Consider the following 16,480-nt stretch of genomic DNA (forward strand, 5'->3'; position numbering starts at 1 on the left):
CCAAAACAGGAGGGGGGGGGGAAAACGTTTGCCGTTCCTTTCATCTTCCCCCAAATCTCCCCCCTTGCTCCTGGTGGTCACGAAAGAGCTGCCAGCTTCAAAATTAGGCAGGAAGCTGCAGAAATTGCTCTCAGTCTTGTAGCAAGACTTGCCCTCAGCAAACACATTTTTCTCAGCAAAAGGGGAAGATTTTATTAAGTTAAGAGTTGAAGGGTGTGGCAGAACAGCAGCTCCTCTGCCACTAAAATGCTGGGCTCTCCCCAGCCCAAGGGAGGGTGAGTAGGGAGGCTCCAGGAGCTGAGGCTGTGCCAAGGCAGAGCTGAAGGACAGTCACTGAGAGCTCCATCATGCAGTCTCGTGCCAAGGTCTCCTCTTTCAAAGTTGCAGGTGGGTGCAGCTGCGGCAGGCGGCCTCCTCCTATGGCTTGGGTGTCTCCTCCACTGGGTGCTGGGGCAGTGGTGTTGGTATGTGTCCCCATATATGTCCCCATGGGGCCCCAGAGACAGGTGGAAGAAAGGGAACAGGAGTGCCAAAGGCAGATACGTGGCTGGGAGCAGGGGGGGGCTGAGGAAGTGGGGAGTATATTCTCTTTCTCTGGTTAGAAAATGCTGGTGATGTAGAAGCTTTCCCTCTCCTTTTCCTCTTATTCTCAAGGGAAAACAAAATTCTTCTATAAAATATAATTTTCACGTATAAAATCCTGAAGAAGGTGCATGTAAGGAGCCATTCCAAATAACGTGCTCAGATATGAAGGTAAAAAGGTTTTGGAAAGGCTTCATCGAAAGCTTTGGGAAGGGAGTGAGGAGCTGGCTGAGGAGAGAGGTGTCTCGCCAAGGCGACAATGGATGGGGTCCAACCTCCCTCTCTCCTTAAGTGAGGAACGGAGCAAATAAAAAACATGAACAGATAAACAAATGATGTCGACCTAGGAAGAGAAGGAAAAAAATAAAACAGGTTTGGAAAGATCGCACTCAGCACAGAAATGCTGTCCTTTCTGCCTCCACTCTAGGAGCTTCTGACATGCTTGGCATGCCTGCTCTGATCCCACGCACCTCAAAACTGGTCAGTGCCCACCCGCAAGTGTTGGCAGAGCAACGTGACCCCAAGCCTGATGGCTACAGTGTTCAAGCAAGTAGAATGCTTGCTCTGGACACCAGAACATGCATGATGGCTTCACACTGCCCCATCCCTATGCTTGCCTCTGCAAGTGCCTGGAGGAAGATGGCTGGATCAAGCCATAGCCACACTGACCACCAAATGGAGCAGGAGGAAGCTGCCTTGTCTCTATTCCTCTGTCAAAAGTAAGCGGATCTCAGCCCCCAATCCTGGAGGGAACATAACAGCCCCTCAGTGCTCACCGTTAATTGCTGATGCTGTTGCACAGTGATTCCTTCTCCTGCAGGGCTGCCATGGCCAGGCGCAGATGCTCCTTCAGCTGCTCAATCTCTCGCTCTGAGCGCACCTTAATATGATTCAGCTCTGCATAGACGTCCTGGTATTTCCCTGAGGCAAATCTCTTGTCCTGCCAGGGAGGGAGAAGAGTTAGCAACTCTCAAGCTGGTATTCAAGTGTCAAGGTGAGGCCAGTGGGAGAAAGGCCAGCGGGTAAGGGAGGACACAGCCCAAAGCCTGAACCTCAGCCCAAACTGGGCAATGATTTCACAGAAGCATACAACAGCCCAGGTCTGAAGGGACCTTGAAAGATCAGTTGATTCGACATTTTGTGGGATAAGGGAGCCTAGGTGAGCTTATTGAGAACCTTGTACAACTGCCTCTTGGAAACCTCCAGTGATGGGGATACCACCATGTCCTTCAGGAGGTTGCTCCAATGAATCACTGTTCTCAGTGTTAAAACAAAACAAAACAATATATACATATCAAGATGAAACTTCTCCTGGTACGGCTTACACCCACTGCTGCTTGTCTTCTCCATGGGGCTCCTCATGAAGACAGAGCTCCACCCTCCTTGTAGCCACACTTTAAGTAATGGAATACTGTAATGAGGCCGTGTCACTCAGCAAGAAAGTAGGGACAAAGAGCACACATGACACAAGGGTTTAGCCTGCGCACCCAAAAGACCCTGTCTGAAACCTGCAGCCACTGTGCTGCCTCCTAGCCCCCCTACTTTGCTGTGAGTAGGTATTGCAATACCCAGCCCCAGCCAGCAGACTCTGGGAAGCACCAACCTTTTGCATCATCTGTAGCTCCTCCCGGAGGCACTGTACCTCCTTCTTCAGGTACTGGAGCTCATTCTCCTTCACACGCAGCAGCACCTGGCTCAGGGGAGAGGAGCAGGCGGTGACTCAAGGCAGGGGGAAGCAGAGAGACACAGCCTGGGCAGCAGCCGTTCTCCCTGGCGCAAGTGCAGTGGTGGAGGAGGAAGGAAGCGGGAAGTGATGCATGGTGCCCCGGGAGAGGCACGCAGGGGAAGCTTGCGCACCTCCTTCCTGCACAGCCCTGCAGCCTTGTGTGGCTTTCACAGTGGAGGAGACTGAGCCCAAACTGCTGGGGACATCCTAAGCATCCCATACCTCCAGCTCGCAGGAGCTGCGCTCATTGTTTTGCAGAGATCGGTCCCCAGAGCACCGCGAGGTGATGAAGCTTCGCAGCTTCCCAATCTCATCCGACAGGCGGATCTGCAGCTCCTGCAGACAAAAAGGCAGATATGGCACAGCCACAAGGCTCTCTCGCTGTCCTGGCCCCAATAACATACTGGGGGGGAAGAATACAACTAAAGAGACACCCCCATTTAGACAGGGGCAGTCCCGAAATGGAATGAGGATGCTCTGTGGTCCCTACAGCCAGGGAAGCCCCTCTCTTGCCTGGTTCTTCCGGAGGAGCTGCTTCCCCTCTTGCTGGCAGCGCTGCAATGTCTGTTCCCGCTCCTCTGCCTTCTCTGTTAGCTGCCCAATTTCCAGGCACTTCTGGGAGTACTGCTCTGACAGCACCTGCAGCTCCCGCTTCAGTGAGTCTACATCCAACCTGCCAGAGAGGCACAAGGTTGCTGCTGCCCTGCCACCATCGGTGTCCCGTGCCACCAACAGGCTCTGCCCAAAGCACTGAGCAAGGGAAACAGGATAGACTTCTTACTGGTGCTGCTTCTGGAGGGCGTCTGTGACAGAGCCACACTGCTGAAAGCTTCGTGTCCTGCCCAGCTCCTTGTTCATCTCCTCCCGGTGGGCCTTCTTCAGTGCTTCAATGGCTGCAGAGAGATGCAACGGCAGAAGTGGCTATGCCAGCTTGGGCACATCTGGAGAAACCCAGACAGGCAACTGACCCAGCTGTTGGTGCTTCAGGCTCAAAGATGTATCTCTGCACTTCCTCTTCCTTCCCTTTTGCCCTCTGGGCAACTCCCACCTCCCAGAATTATTCCAAAGCACCGAGTGCTGCCACAGAGATTAATAAATGGCATCCCAGCCTGACCAGACCTTGCAGCACAGACTGGAGAAAAGCCAAGCTTCTTCTAAGACCAAACAGCAGGCTCAGCAGTAGGACTCAAGTTACAAGACTTTTGGGACAGGAAGGTGACAGGTTTCTGGCAGAAGTCAGAGGCATTTGGGAGAGGTGGAAGGAAGTGGGGACACATCTTGCTTTCTGCTCCTACCTGCTGCTGTTGCTGCAGCCTCCTCTGCAAGGAGCCGCTCCTTCTCCTGCCGCAGCCGCTCCATTTCTCGCTGGTGGTGCCTCTGCAGCTCCTCCATCACCTGCTGGTGTGATGACTCCATCTCAGCCAGGCTGCGCTCACAGGCCTCCTGCCATGCCGGGGAAAGGACAGTAGGAGGGAAGGGTGAGGGATGTGAAAGTGGCAGACAGATTACAACACGGAGCTACACTGGGACAATCAGGTGGGATACTAGGGCAAGGTTCAGGTTGAGGTTAGGAAAAGGTTCGTCATTGAAAGGGTGGTTGGGCACTGGGACAGGGCAGTGGTCACGGCACTGAACTGCCAGAGTTCAGGAAGCTCTCAGACACAAGGTTTGAATTTTGGGTAGTCCTATGTGGAGCCAGGAGTTAGATTCAACGGTCCTTGTGGGTCCCTTTGAACTCAGGATACTCTGTGATTCTATGACTCTAAGACATGTGGACAGGAGGACAGGCACTTCTCTGAGATGATGCTTGACTTTGCAAACCCCTCCCTAGTCCAGGGCCATTTGGATACAAGTGAGACTCCTTCCTGTGATGTTTTTTTTCCCCCCGGTACTTTTATCACCAAACATAAGCATTCAGCTCACAAATCTTGTGAGCCTTGCGTGCTCTGGAGAGGAAAAAACATTCCTCTTCTATTACAACTCAGCCATCAAGAGATGCCAAGACCCTTCCACCAGGCTGTACTGCTGGAACCGCATCCCACTATTTGCCTTTTAAATAAAGCAGCATCCCCAGAACCGATGGAAACTGAGCCTCTGCTTCAGAAAAGTGACACCTTCCCCTTGGCTGGGCGCTGTTACAGACACCTCCCTCCCCATAGCCTGACTGCTAGCAATCTTCTTGCACAGCTCATACTTTTTTCTAGTGGCTGGCCCTTTCAACACCCAGTGCTGTAGGTAAGTTGTGTTACAGCAAAGCAAAACATTCCCAACTTGGACTTATGCCCCAAGGTCCTTGGGGAGGATTTGCCTGCCATCAAATCATGCCAAAACATTATTCTTAAGAAGCCATTGAATTCACCATCTTGTTCTCCCCCTCTTTCAAATGGTACTAAGGCAAACTGAGAGAGAATGAAACCTTTTGGGGAAGGTGAAGTTCAGCCTCAGAAAGAAAAGATGCTATTTCTCCCTGGTCCTTTTTGTTTTCTTTTGATCACATGGAGACCCGTGAGCCGTAAGTGCAAACTGAGATAGCAGAGTACCAGTGAACTGCTCCATGCGATTTGTGGTTTTATTTGGGCTGGGCGCAGCCAGTCCATTGCAACAGGAGCTCACCAGGAACCCAAATTCCCTTCCCTCAACAATGACAGATCCTGAATTCCTGACAGCATGCGCATGCCACTGCCTCCTGCCAACTCCAGCCTCTTTAATACACACGCTAGCCTTTATGTAATTAACATTGATCACAACCGAGCCTATTTAGGGCCACCATGGCAACCCAATGATTAGCGATACCTACTTGGCAATGAGTCCAGGCTCTGGCATTTCCCAGCCTGGGGGTCACCCATCCTGCTCACCTGAGAGATGTACCCTCGGGGCACATGGCTGTCTCCCTGGGACTTGGCAGCTTCCCGAAGGCTCTCGTTTCGGGCCCGGCAGGACTCCAACTGCGCCCGCAGCGACTGGACCTGTGCCAAGGACAGAAGAGAGATGCTCAACCTCTTTCCCAAGGCTGGGAGGTGATGTGTTTGTTGACTTGGGAACAGTTCAAGACAGGAGACAGCAAGCACTGCCAGGAAACAGAGATCCACGCAAGCGATGCCACCAACACTGGTGGCCTTGCTCTTCTGCAGAGCCACCAAGGAGGCACAAAGCTGCAGGTATCACGCCCACCAGAAAACCACCTTCCAAAGTGCTCTCACCTCCTTTTTCAGTGCCTCATTGGCATCTCCGTGGTTCCCCTTGCCCTGGTTCAGCAGTGTTGTCAAGGGCACTCGCCGTGAGTCCTTCAAGGGCAAGCGCTCCAGCTCCAGCCACTTCTTCTCTATCTCCTCGTTCAGCCGAACCCGTTGCTCCTCTGAAAGTGGGGCAGCAGGCAAGTCTGGCTCCTCCACCTTGCGGGACACGTTTCCCCCTGGGCCATCACTGTTGGAGACCCTGCTATCGGGACTCTCAAACCACTTGCGCCTCTCCTCTGAACGCACTGCTAAATCCCGCTCTAGATCCTCATGCTTGGATACTCGCTCTGACACCCTCAAGCTCCCTCTTGTCCTCGGTGGGGACCCCTGATTTTGGGGATCCTGCTGCAAGGGGGACAGTTCTACGTAGTCAAAGGCATGGCGTGGCCCATCCGCTTTCCAAGTGCTGCCTTTGATGCTTCCCTCAGAACTTGGCTGCTGCTGCTCGTCCACTCGCAGTGAGCTCTTCGGTGGGACGCAGTTACGAATTGTGTTTTCCTTGTTGCAGTCAGATAGCCTGAAACCACAGCAATAACATGTGAAGGACAGGTACTGCAAAAGAACAGACAAACAGCCCCCTTGCATTGCTGGTTAAACGCAAGGCTCAGCTTTTGCTCAACTCAGCCTTGTGAAAAACCTTGTGTGAGAGAAGAGTGGTTGCATCACATCACTTGGCAGCTCTGTCTGCATGTATGGGTAAACAGGCTTTCCCCAGGGGGTGGGGAGGATTCACCCTGAGCCCCAGCCAAGTTCCAGCAGAAAAATGGAGCTAAAAATGGGTTTTGGGGCAGGCTTCTGTGGGCAGTACGAGAAACTGCTGGTTTTCTAGAAAAAGGTAGATGCAGCACTGAGGGAAACTGTTTTCTGGACATGCTAGTGATAGGTCAGTAATTGGACTATATGATCTTAGTGGTCTCTTCCAAATTGAACAGATTCTACGATTCTGCTCAATGAAATATCTTGCTGGCAGACAGGAGCCTTCCAGGATGCTGTGCCCCCAGAAAGCATCACCTCCCCCATGCCCATCACTCTCATCATCACAGCCCTATTCCCCCCCTCCCCAGGACCTTTCAGGTGTCCTCCTGAAGAAAGGGACAACCAGGAGACCCACCAGCAGGCAGCTCTTACTTGGTGACATCTGGAGCACTAACGGGGCGCACATTCTTCCTCAGAGCCTCAATCCAGTTGCGCCGGATGCCTGAGGTCATGGCTGACAGTGTGAAGATGGCATCCTTCGTCTGCAATGGAGACAGGACACAGACTCTGTCACCACTCAGCAAAGGGGCAGCTGGCTGCACTCTGACCCTTTGAGTGCTGGACACACCACCAACTACCCCCGCCATCCTGACACCATGAAGTTTGCACTGCCCAAATTTCTGTGTCAGGGATGCAGACGGGGAAGGAGCAGCCATCTCACCCAGCATTCCTCAGTGCTGCACTTCAGGCACTTACGTGTATCTGGAAGCCATAGTTGCGCTGCACCGCAAATTCTGTCACATCTGTGCAGGAACGGAGATCAATTTCACCATCAAGGTCATCAGCCTGAAAGCACAGCCACCCTCTAGGGTGTAAGCAAAGTCCATCTCTTAAAAATCCCCTGCCTGCACCCTAGCCAAAGCATGGGAAGAAGAAGAGAGGCAATGCACCAGGGCAGCCCAGCTGCCCCCATGTCAGCCTCTCTCTTCACTTCAAACCATGACAGCCCCGAGGGGCTCTTCAGATGGAGAACGATGGATCAGAACAAAGTCTCAAGCTAGAGCTTCATCAGAATGGGACACATTCCCTTGTGTAGATATGAGATGCCTGTGCTAGTGGTCATGTTCCTCTCCCTGTCACTATGAGGACAAGGGCAGGAAAGAACAGAGGGGTGAGGTGACGCCGCCCATGCTTACCTCCTCGGCGTTTGAGTCCCGGTAATATCTCAGGCTTGAGTCGGTCAGCACAAACCAGTGTTTCTTCCACTGCCAGCAGATGGTTTAGGGGGAGGGAGGGGAAAAGACAGGAGGGAAATGGATAGACAGTTACTGAGGGAAGTGCAGGAACAAGGAGGGATGTGCTGCCCTGTGACCTCTCTGTTTCTAGGCTCTGCCCCCCTTTTCTAGGTCCCTTCCAAGTCCCCATAATAATTCTCAGCTCAGAGTGCACCCAATACAATGCTGGGTCTCTCAAACATGAGTTACCTGCAGCAGGAGCAAGCACAACGAGAGGGGAAGGGAAAAATCACTGCTCACACAAGGAACTCGACCAACAGGGCTAGGGCAAGAAGTAGGCTCCGGGTAGGGCTTACCTCTCCTGGCTTGTCCAGGATGGACATCCATCCCTTCTTGAAATTGAGGAGATCTGGCTGGAGAGGAAAGGACAAAGCAGAGGCTTAGTGCATGCTGGAACACACAAAAGGTTTCTGCATGCCAGGGGAGCGGGAAGCAGAGTTCCCATAGGGAGAATAAGAAACAAGAAGAGCCCCACATTGCTTTGAGGAAACGTGGGGATTTAGTTTAGGACCCAGTAGCGGAGGAGGACTGCATTTAGCAATCATTCCTGTAAGAGGAAACAGGAGATAAGGAAAGAGTAAAGAAAAGAAAAAAAAAAGGAAAATATGCAGTGGGGAGGTTTCTACAAGGTGCCTTGGAGATATTTATTCAGAGATAGGAGAGAGAGATAGGGGTGAGGAAACTGTGTGGAAGGGAACATGTCTCTGCCACAAGCCAGACCAGGCTTTGGAGAAGGACACAGGGAAGCAGGCACATTTTGTCCCAACCTGGGCATCCATGCCCTAGGGGTACCTCCCACAGCACCTTCCCCACTGCTCACTTATTACAGCCATGAGCAGCTCGCTATGAACCAGCCCTCACCACAAAGGCGCAGGAGGCAATTTAACAGCTGTGAAAACACACAGCGCGTCAACGCTTTGCCTGAGGCTGGAGATCAAATTGGAATTACAACCAGAGCTGGAGAACAAATCCTGTCTGAGATGCTGGGGACTTTGCTCCTTCTAGAGCCCACCCTCTGTCCAGCCTTGGGCCATGGTTATGGAGAACAAGCAGAGTTTCCTCCAGCTCACTCCCTTCTAAAAAGTCCCCCCCCCTTCACCTCCTCCTAACCTCACGCCACTTGTCCGGCATCCCAACCAGTTCAGCTCCTTCCAGAAGTGCCGTGCTGGAGAGCTGACTCAGGGCAAATGCTCTTCCCAACTTCGCCCTCAGCCAAGCAGGCTGGAGCTGCTCCTCCTCCCAGCTCTGCTGCTCCAGCTCCTCCCGAGCCGGCAAATAACTCTGCCCACCACTCAGCTTTGTAAAGTAGGCACGAAGAGCAGAGGTGGTGAATGACTGGGGACCACGTGCATCCCCTTGTCCACTCTCCTAGACCCAGACATCCCCACCGCCCTGCAAAAGTTTTTTGAAAATTAATTTCTTCCCCGTGGCGACAGCTCCACCCTTTGTGCCGTTATCCTTTCCAATCCAGTGACTTCAGCACTGACTCCAGGCTGGGAGCGGCAGGAGGGAAGGAAAGGAGGCGAAACGTTTGGCGTGACCTTCTCTCCCAGCATACACGTGCGTGGGGCAGGAGGGCCAGGCACACTGTCCTATTACTGTCATGGGCACAGCACCGGGGCCAGTAAAAACTCCAAACTTTGGTGGTGCAAGACATAACTAGCCCCTTTTTCCCTGTCTTCATCCTCATAGGCACAGCTCTGCCACTGTCCGCAGTATTTTTGGTGGACAAGACACCAGTCCACAAAGTGCTTAAAGCTGCTTTTTTCTCCCTCCTCTCTACCACTGACTTCAGCTTTGTACTCTGGAGAGAAGCACTTGGAATACAGGCAGAGAACAGAGCGAGGTTTGAGCTGAATCCCCCGTCAGAGGAAAAGGCCAGGGCAGGAGGAGGAAGCAGGCAGGAAAGCAGAGCCATCCGGAGATCCGGGGCTGGCTCCAAACAACGAAGATGTGAGGATGCAAGAGGAGGCACCGGGGGGATCCAGCACTGAGCAGGGGCGATGGCTGGTGCAGGGAGCTGGCTGCCTGTTCGGGCTGCCAAGGGGATACAAGGGCCGCGATAACAGCCTGCAAGTATCTTAAGAATGTAAACACCAAAGAAGGAAAGGAGATAGGGTGGGAGTGGAAGAATGACTCCTGGGTGGTACAGAGAGGGCAGGGGGAAGAAACGTAGGACAGAAGGTGACAGAGCGAGAGCTGCAGGCCGTGGTTCCCACAGCTGTCCGGGCTACAAAGCAACACTTCACGGGACAGCGGCGGTGGAAGGGATCTCTGGAGGTCACCTGTTCAGGGTCACCTCACCCCGGGCCGCCTTCCCTCCATCGCAAAGGGGTTCCCGGCCGCCTCCAAAGCCCCCTTCTTCCCCCAAAGAGACCTGGCTCGGCTATGAAAGGCGCCAAAGCACAACCGAAAGCACAACGCCGAACCCCTCACCGCCCCGCCGCACGGAAAATCCGAGGCCAGGCCCGTCACCTCCACCGCACCCCACCGCCGACCGGGAGGACAGGCAGCCCCGGCACCACCCCGGTCCCGCACCCCAGCGGGAGATCCCCCCGGAGCGGGGACAGCCCGGGGAGAGGGGGGGGAGCAGAGCGCCGCGGGGCCCCGTTCCGGACTCACCGTCATGGCGGGGGCGCGGCGGGGCCGGCTGCGGGCAGCCAGGGCGGCGGGGCGGCTTCAGCGGCCGGGCGGCTCCCGCAGCCCCACCATGCCCGCTCGCTCCGCCGCCCGCCCCGAGCTTTGCCGAGGTTTTTTTTTTTTTTTTTTTTTTTCTTCTCCTCCCCCCTTTCAAACTTTTTTTTTTTTTTTTTTTTCCCTTTCCTCCCCTTCCCACCCCAAACTTCCTGGGAGGGCCCGGCCCGGCCCAATGGCTGCGGGTGGCCTCCGGCCCGGCCGCCCCTTTCCCGCAGCCAATGGAGCCGGCGGGGCGGGCGTGGAGCCCCGGGCCGTACCTTAGTGCGTTTGTCGCTGGTGCTCCCGTGTGGAAGCCGGCTTCCCGAGGAGCTCTGCGGTGCGCTGGAGCTCCCACCCAGCTGCGACTGCGGGGAGAGAAAGGGAGAGCTGAGCCCGAGTCTCTGTGTCCATCTCCTCCCCTGTCTCCCGGTATTGGAGCAGAAACACTGCTCCTCAGACCTCAGGAAAAAGGGTGTGCTGGTTCCACACCTGGCAGCCAGGTCCCTGCTGTTTCCATTTTCACCCCCCCCCCCGACCTACTCCCTTCACTACCAGAAAGACACGGAGGCCCTGAAGTGTGTCCAAGAAGGGCAGTGCAGCTGTGAGGGGTCTGGAGCACAAATCTGATGGGGAGCAGCTGAGGGAACTGGGGTTGTTCAGTCTGGAGAAGAGGAGCTCAGGGGAGACCTTGTCTATCTTTACAACAACCTGAAGGGAGGTTGTGGTGAGGTGGGGTTTGGCCTGTTCTCCCAGCTAACAGCGATAGGGTGAAAGGGAATGGCTTCAAGTTGCCCCAGGGGAGGTTCAGGTTGGATATGAGGCAGTGCTGCAGTTTGGCACAGGCTGCCCATGGAGGTGTTGCAGTCACCATCCCTGGAGGTGTTCCAGAACCGTGTGGATGTGGCACAGAGGGACACGATTAGTGAGCAGTAGTTGCAGTGATTCTATACTCACGTGATATACAAGGAATTTCTTGTTCTCCCAATCGCTTTCCAATGGTTTCTCTGGGTTGTTTGAATCGTGGCTGTGCTCAGCCCCCTTCCAATCATCCTCCAGTTTCTGTGCTGGGCTCTCAGGCCTCCTCCAGCTGTCATCCGGCCGTGGCCAGGCATCTGCATACCTAGCGGGGCTCCTCCAGTCCCTTTCCAGCTGCTGCATCAAGTCCATGTGGCACGGTGGTTTCTCCTGTGCCCTCCAGTCTTTCTCTGCCTTCTGAGCCTGGCGGGCATCCCCATGGCCCTTCCATTCCTGCTCTGGTGGCCGTGTTGGGCTCATGGGACGCAAGGGCTTCCCTCGGCCTTTCCACTCATTGTCTGTGCACTTCCCAGCATGGGGAGGCTGCAGTTTATCCCGGAGGCTCCTCCAGCTGCACTCCAGCTGCTTCCCGGACGGGTTCCCCCGTTGTCTCTCTGCCCCCCGTGCAAGGCCAGGCTGAGAGATCTCCTTTTGGCTTTTCCATGTGCTGTCTGTCCGTCCTGTAGGACTCATGGAGCGTGGTGGCCAGGCTCCTCCCGGCTTGCCTCCATCCATGCTCTTCCCAAGGCTCGGGGGGTGCAGGGTGTTCCCCCAGCTTTTTCTCTCAGCGGCTTTCCCCATGCTTGCAACCTGCCAGGTAACTTGGCTCCTCTCTCCTCTGTTCCTCCAGTCCTTCTCTGTGTGCTGGGGAGGGCTCTGAGCTCCTCCTGGCCTCCGTTCCAACCTAGGAGCTGGGCTGGGGGAGCGTGGGCTGGGGCAGCGTGGGCTGGGGGAGCGCGGGCTGCTGCCTCCCCTCTCCAGCCGCTGAGTAGGACTTGTGGGCTCCTGGGGCTTCCTCCAGTCTCTCTCCACCCGTGGAGATGGGCACATGGGGCGCAGGGGGACCCCAGCCCTCTCTGTTTGCCGAGCCGGGCTGGGGGAGCGCCGGGGCTCCTTGGAATCTCTGCTGCGTGGCTCAGGGTGCCAGGAGAGCCGCTGACCCTGGGGACACACAGGACAGAGAGCAAAGGGAACACAAGTGATAGCAAGGAGGGAGGTAAGGTGGCATGAGAGCTGGGAGACAGGTTGGTTGGGTTACGAAAGGTGTTGCAGAACCTGCACCCCCTATGCACAGAGCCAGCTTCTATCCAGGAGAAGCCTCTTGTACCCAGGAATAGGCAGGAGAAAGCAGCCAGGACTCACCTCCCTGGGCAGGCTGGGGCTGGACTGCCTCCGAATGACTCTGCCTTTGCTTGGTGGCACTGGGGTCTTGCCATCCAGCCGCTCCACACGGCCCTCCTCCAGTGCCTGGAAAGCCTCCAACGTCTCAGATTTCCTGCAGGCACACACAGCCTGTCTGACTGCTGACTGAGCCCCGCTCTAGGCCTACCTCTCTGCCTGCCCCAGATGTTGGGGTCTCCACCCTATTGGTGTAACCATCCCAGCTTCCTCATCCGCATCTTCTTCATGCCATTTCTTTGGGTCCTCTGCACTTTGCTCCTTCCTGTCTCATCCACTGCCCGGTCCCTGTTACACCTTTGTATGCCCCATGCCACCATTGGGCTGCCAATTTTGGAGCCATTTGTGCTTCTCCAGCTGAAAACTCACCTGGGACTGGGGACTTCTCGACATCCCTAATCCTACTAGGATTTGGGAGCTTCTTTCCTTTTTCCCAACTCTACAGCATATCCTGCAGCTCCCAGGACACAGCTGAGAGCTTCAAAGCTGAGCTGTAACCCCCCAGCCCTGCTCTCTCCAAGCCATGAAGTGACCTGTGGGAACAACCCACTGCAGAGCTCTCTACTGCTCCTTACCTGCGCTCACAACCAAATATTCTCTCCACCTCCACTCGGCCAGGGCTGAGCGTGCGGGAGCCACAGCGGTCAGCAGCATCCCCACGGCCAAGGCGCTTGGGTTTGGGCAGGTCTGCCAGCACCGTGTACTCCTGCCTCTCCAGCACACGCTTCCCCTCTGTGCCCCCAGCACTGGGATGCCCACGTGGCTCCCCAGCCCTGGGGGAGGATGCCAAATGCCTGCTGCTGCCTGGACCAGGAGAGGAGCTGCGGCCGGGACGCGGTACAGAGGAAGCCCAGGAAGGGTCAGGTTTTCGAGGTTCCAAGGAGAAATAGCCACTCTCTATGCGATGCTTCGCCCAGCCCTCCTTGGGCTTATGGCTGGCAGGAGCACGCTCTGGGATGGAGAGAAGATTGTTGAATGAGTGTGCAATGCTGTTCTGCCCACAGCAAAGCAGGGCTTCAGGGTTAGGAAAAGGGGGTCAGAGGGAAAACCCAGACTGTGTGGTGGTGTGGGAGCACAGCAAAGCATATAGGGAGACAGCAGCCACTTGTTTTATGGTAAGCACACCAAGAGCAAACCACATGTACCTGCTTTTGGCACACAGACTTCTTTCCTAAAGCTTGGAGCCTCTGTCCTCACCCAGGATCCAGAAGGAAGGGGCTGACCCCACCTGGCTCTGTCCACCTGCAGCTTTGCATTATCCTTGTGGCCCCTGTAGCTCATTGTGTCCCGCTTGCCTGATCCCAAAGTGGTATCCAATAGCCTGGTCATCTCCCAGCCCTGAGAGACAAATAAGGCAGGGCTTTGCAATGGGACTGCAAGTTACTGGGCTGGAAGGGGGCAAAGAGCATGTGTGAGGAGTGAAGGGTCCCAGCTGGCCCCCCCAGCATTTTGGGAGCTCCTGAGTATGCCCAGCAGAAGTGGCTCTGAGGGGACGAGGGGGCTGGAACCACCCAAACCAAGAGAAGTGCCCATCTCACCCTGCCTTCAGTGTGGCTGTGGGGCTCGGTGCTGGTTTCTCCATGCTGGCCCACAGTGCTGGGGCTGAGTGGGGGCTGTGCCCTGCTTTGGTGCCAGCTGTGGAGCAAGGAGAGGACAGGCAGCGGTCAGCATGGCTGAGCCTGAGGACAGGGAGCAGTCACGAGAAACACAGGCAGAGAAAGCGCTCAGCCCTTTTTCCCAGGCCGAATATAGAATCATCAAGGTTGGAAAAGACCGCTAAGGTCACCCGGTCCAACCATCAACCCATCACCACCACGCCTACTAAACATATCCCTCAATGCATGGGTGATATCGCACCCGATTTTCCCCATCTTCCCCTTCCATCCGTCTCTGCCACTCACCGCTCCGCGCCGTCTGCCCGACCCACGCAGACGTACACCTCGCACTGCGGTGCTACGATGCGGACGGCATCCCAGGGCCCACCTGGGTCTGCGTTGGTGCCTTGCCCCGCCACCTCTGCGTCATGCTCCTGCGAGGAAGGGGGGGATGCAGCCGTGCCATCACCGTGCCGGATATGAAAGCACATGAGGATGAGGACTGGGGGAATCTCTGCTTGCAGCCGCCCTCCAGCATCTCCCCCAGGCCCATTACCTGCAGGGTTTAGGAGCAGTGGTAGGGGGCTTGCCTGCCCTCCCTCTGGCATCTGGATACGCTCAGAGATGGCTCTAAGCAGATCGCAAAGGGCTGCAGTAATCTTAGAGGGCCCGGGGGCCAGGGGGAGAGGGCAAGGAGGAAGGCGGGAGGCTCATTACTATTTCATGATCCCCGGCCTGGTGCTCCAAGAGGACAGCGAATGACACGAAACCCTCTGTGAACATGAAACCGGCTGATGCCTGGAGGGATGCAGCGCTCTGCAGCTGAGTGGCTCACACTGGAGGATGGGGTCAGACTGAGCCCTGCATCACATGAGATGTATCCCCTTCCACCTTTCCTTCCAGGAACAGCTCACTGCAGCCTCAGGGAGATCTGCCAGGACCACGTTTTAGGTAAGAATCATAGAATGGTTTGAGTTGGAAGGGACCAACAGGCCTCAAACAGAGATGAAATCCAGGGTGGGTTCCTACTTTGCCATTCCCCCTTCCCTCACCGTTGCTATTTACTTGCATGTATCTGCATTGCTTCATCCCTCCTTCCCTTCCCAGGATCTACAGAGCCTCTCCTGTGTCCAGACCCTCCCTGCCAATGTGGCTCCAGCTCTGCTCCAAGCACAGTTAAATGATGGACACCGCAAGCCCTTGTGCTAGGGATTTCCATCTCTCCAAAGTCCTAGGGCTGAACAAAGCAGCTCTTGATGCAGCATTCATGGCCTGCAGGTGGGATGGAGGAGCTCACCTGGGCAGCATGTGGGTGAACCCTTGAGGCACGGAAGCAGTGTTGGCACAGGCTCCTTGCAAATATGTTGGCTTCAAAGTTGGCACAGGACACATCATTCACTGAACCTGGCATCCTCCATAGGGATGGAGGTGCTCTGGCTGCTGGGCTACAGGGAGCAGCCAGGAGAAAGGAACAGCAGCAGAAAGCTGAGCTTTCAGCTCCACATCTTCAGGCTCCTGTGGAAGCACAAATGTTATTCTCAGACTGAAGCTTGCTGCACTAGGCTGGCTATGCTAGAATCAAAGGGCATCTAGCTGTAAGGCCATCAGTATGACCCACATAATAAAAGGGTATGTCCCAACAGGAGCCTTTTTATAGAAAGGGATGCTGCTCTGCACCCTTCAACAGGTTCTGATGCAGGCAGCTTGGGGAAGGCACGATTTCTAGACTCAATCACAGACCTGAACCCAAGCAGTCACTTGCAAGCAATGCAGAGAGAAAGAGCCCAACATCCAGCCGTGCCCGCTGCTTGCCACACGTGGTATGAACCCAGAGCATCCCACTGCCTAATGGGCAAACCCTTGCTTCCCGCATCCCGCAGCGCTCTTGGGGCCCACTGAGCTCCCCATGACCTCTAGCAGTCATGCAGCCGTAGCTATCCTTCCCAGTGCATCCCAGTACCCCCAGTACCTCCACTTCCCCATGACTCCCAGCACCGCTCTCCCCGCCGAGCTCCCCTTTGAATGGAGCTCCCCTTGGGAATTGCGGGCAGCCAAGCCCCGCCCACTGCCCTCTCATTGGCCTCGACCGGGCACAGATTTGAATATTGCCCTCTGAGTGGCTGCGTGGCGGCGCGCCGGCGGGCACGTGTGCGGGCACCCACGTGTCGGTGGCAGCGGTTGGGCGATCGACCCGAGCGGGGGGCTGCCGCTTTTTCCCCTCGTCCTCATCCCCTGCTAGCGAGCAGGCCTCGGGCTCCTGCCCCAAGAGATGGTTAACATCGGCAGGATGGATCTGCAAGCGCTAGGACTCCCTGCTAACCAGCTCCCTTGGCTCTCAAAAGCTCTTGTCCGGCACCCCGTGAGATTTATCCCCGGTTCTTTTCTTGCAGCAGCAATAAGACTGCGCTGCACGCAGCCTTGAGTTCAGTACGCTCCACAGAAGCAACACGGCACACCTCACACACACTGCAGCTTCATCTT

The 16,480-nt window shown here is 55.6% G+C and overlaps 1 protein-coding gene across 2 annotated transcripts; it reads right to left on the minus strand.

Annotated features, from left to right (window-relative positions):
• Positions 1 to 161: 161 nt before the first annotated feature.
• On the minus strand, positions 162 to 15,449 carry TRIOBP (TRIO and F-actin binding protein). 2 transcript variants are annotated; one of them, XM_090142446.1, is made up of 21 exons: positions 15,297 to 15,449; positions 14,306 to 14,433; positions 13,943 to 14,039; positions 13,550 to 13,742; positions 12,980 to 13,355; positions 12,369 to 12,501; positions 11,166 to 12,167; positions 10,490 to 10,576; positions 7,832 to 7,888; positions 7,437 to 7,505; positions 6,997 to 7,086; positions 6,673 to 6,782; positions 5,509 to 6,061; positions 5,164 to 5,274; positions 3,604 to 3,751; positions 3,090 to 3,201; positions 2,822 to 2,981; positions 2,531 to 2,644; positions 2,186 to 2,272; positions 1,359 to 1,522; positions 162 to 925 (listed from the first exon to the last, which is right to left on the minus strand). In XM_090142446.1, the coding sequence occupies exons 1-20, from the start codon at positions 15,408 to 15,410 to the stop codon at positions 1,361 to 1,363; spliced, it is 3,903 nt and encodes a 1,300-aa protein (XP_089998572.1). In that variant the 5' UTR covers positions 15,411 to 15,449; the 3' UTR covers positions 162 to 925; positions 1,359 to 1,360. The 2 variants fall into 2 exon arrangements, with proteins under 2 accessions (XP_089998572.1, XP_089998565.1); XM_090142439.1 differs by lacking the exon at positions 15,297 to 15,449 and having other exon boundaries at positions 14,306 to 14,635.
• Between the last annotated feature and the right edge of the window lie 1,031 nt (positions 15,450 to 16,480).

This window comes from Phasianus colchicus, chromosome 1 (genome assembly GCF_987193195.1).
Source record: "Phasianus colchicus chromosome 1, bPhaCol1.hap1.1, whole genome shotgun sequence".
NCBI lineage: Eukaryota > Metazoa > Chordata > Aves > Galliformes > Phasianidae > Phasianus > Phasianus colchicus.

Excerpts from the sequence above, each read along its gene's own strand:
- TRIOBP (XM_090142439.1), bottom strand. The coding sequence starts at position 14,607 with ATGCCAGAGGGAGGGCAGGCAAGCCCCCTACCACTGCTCCTAAACCCT. Across the intron at positions 6,062-6,672 it reads AGTGCTCCAGATGTCACCAA|GCTATCTGACTGCAACAAGG; the intron begins GTAAGAGCTGCC and ends CTGTGGTTTCAG. Across the intron at positions 2,982-3,089 it reads GCCCTCCAGAAGCAGCACCA|GTTGGATGTAGACTCACTGA; the intron begins GTAAGAAGTCTA and ends CCTCTCTGGCAG.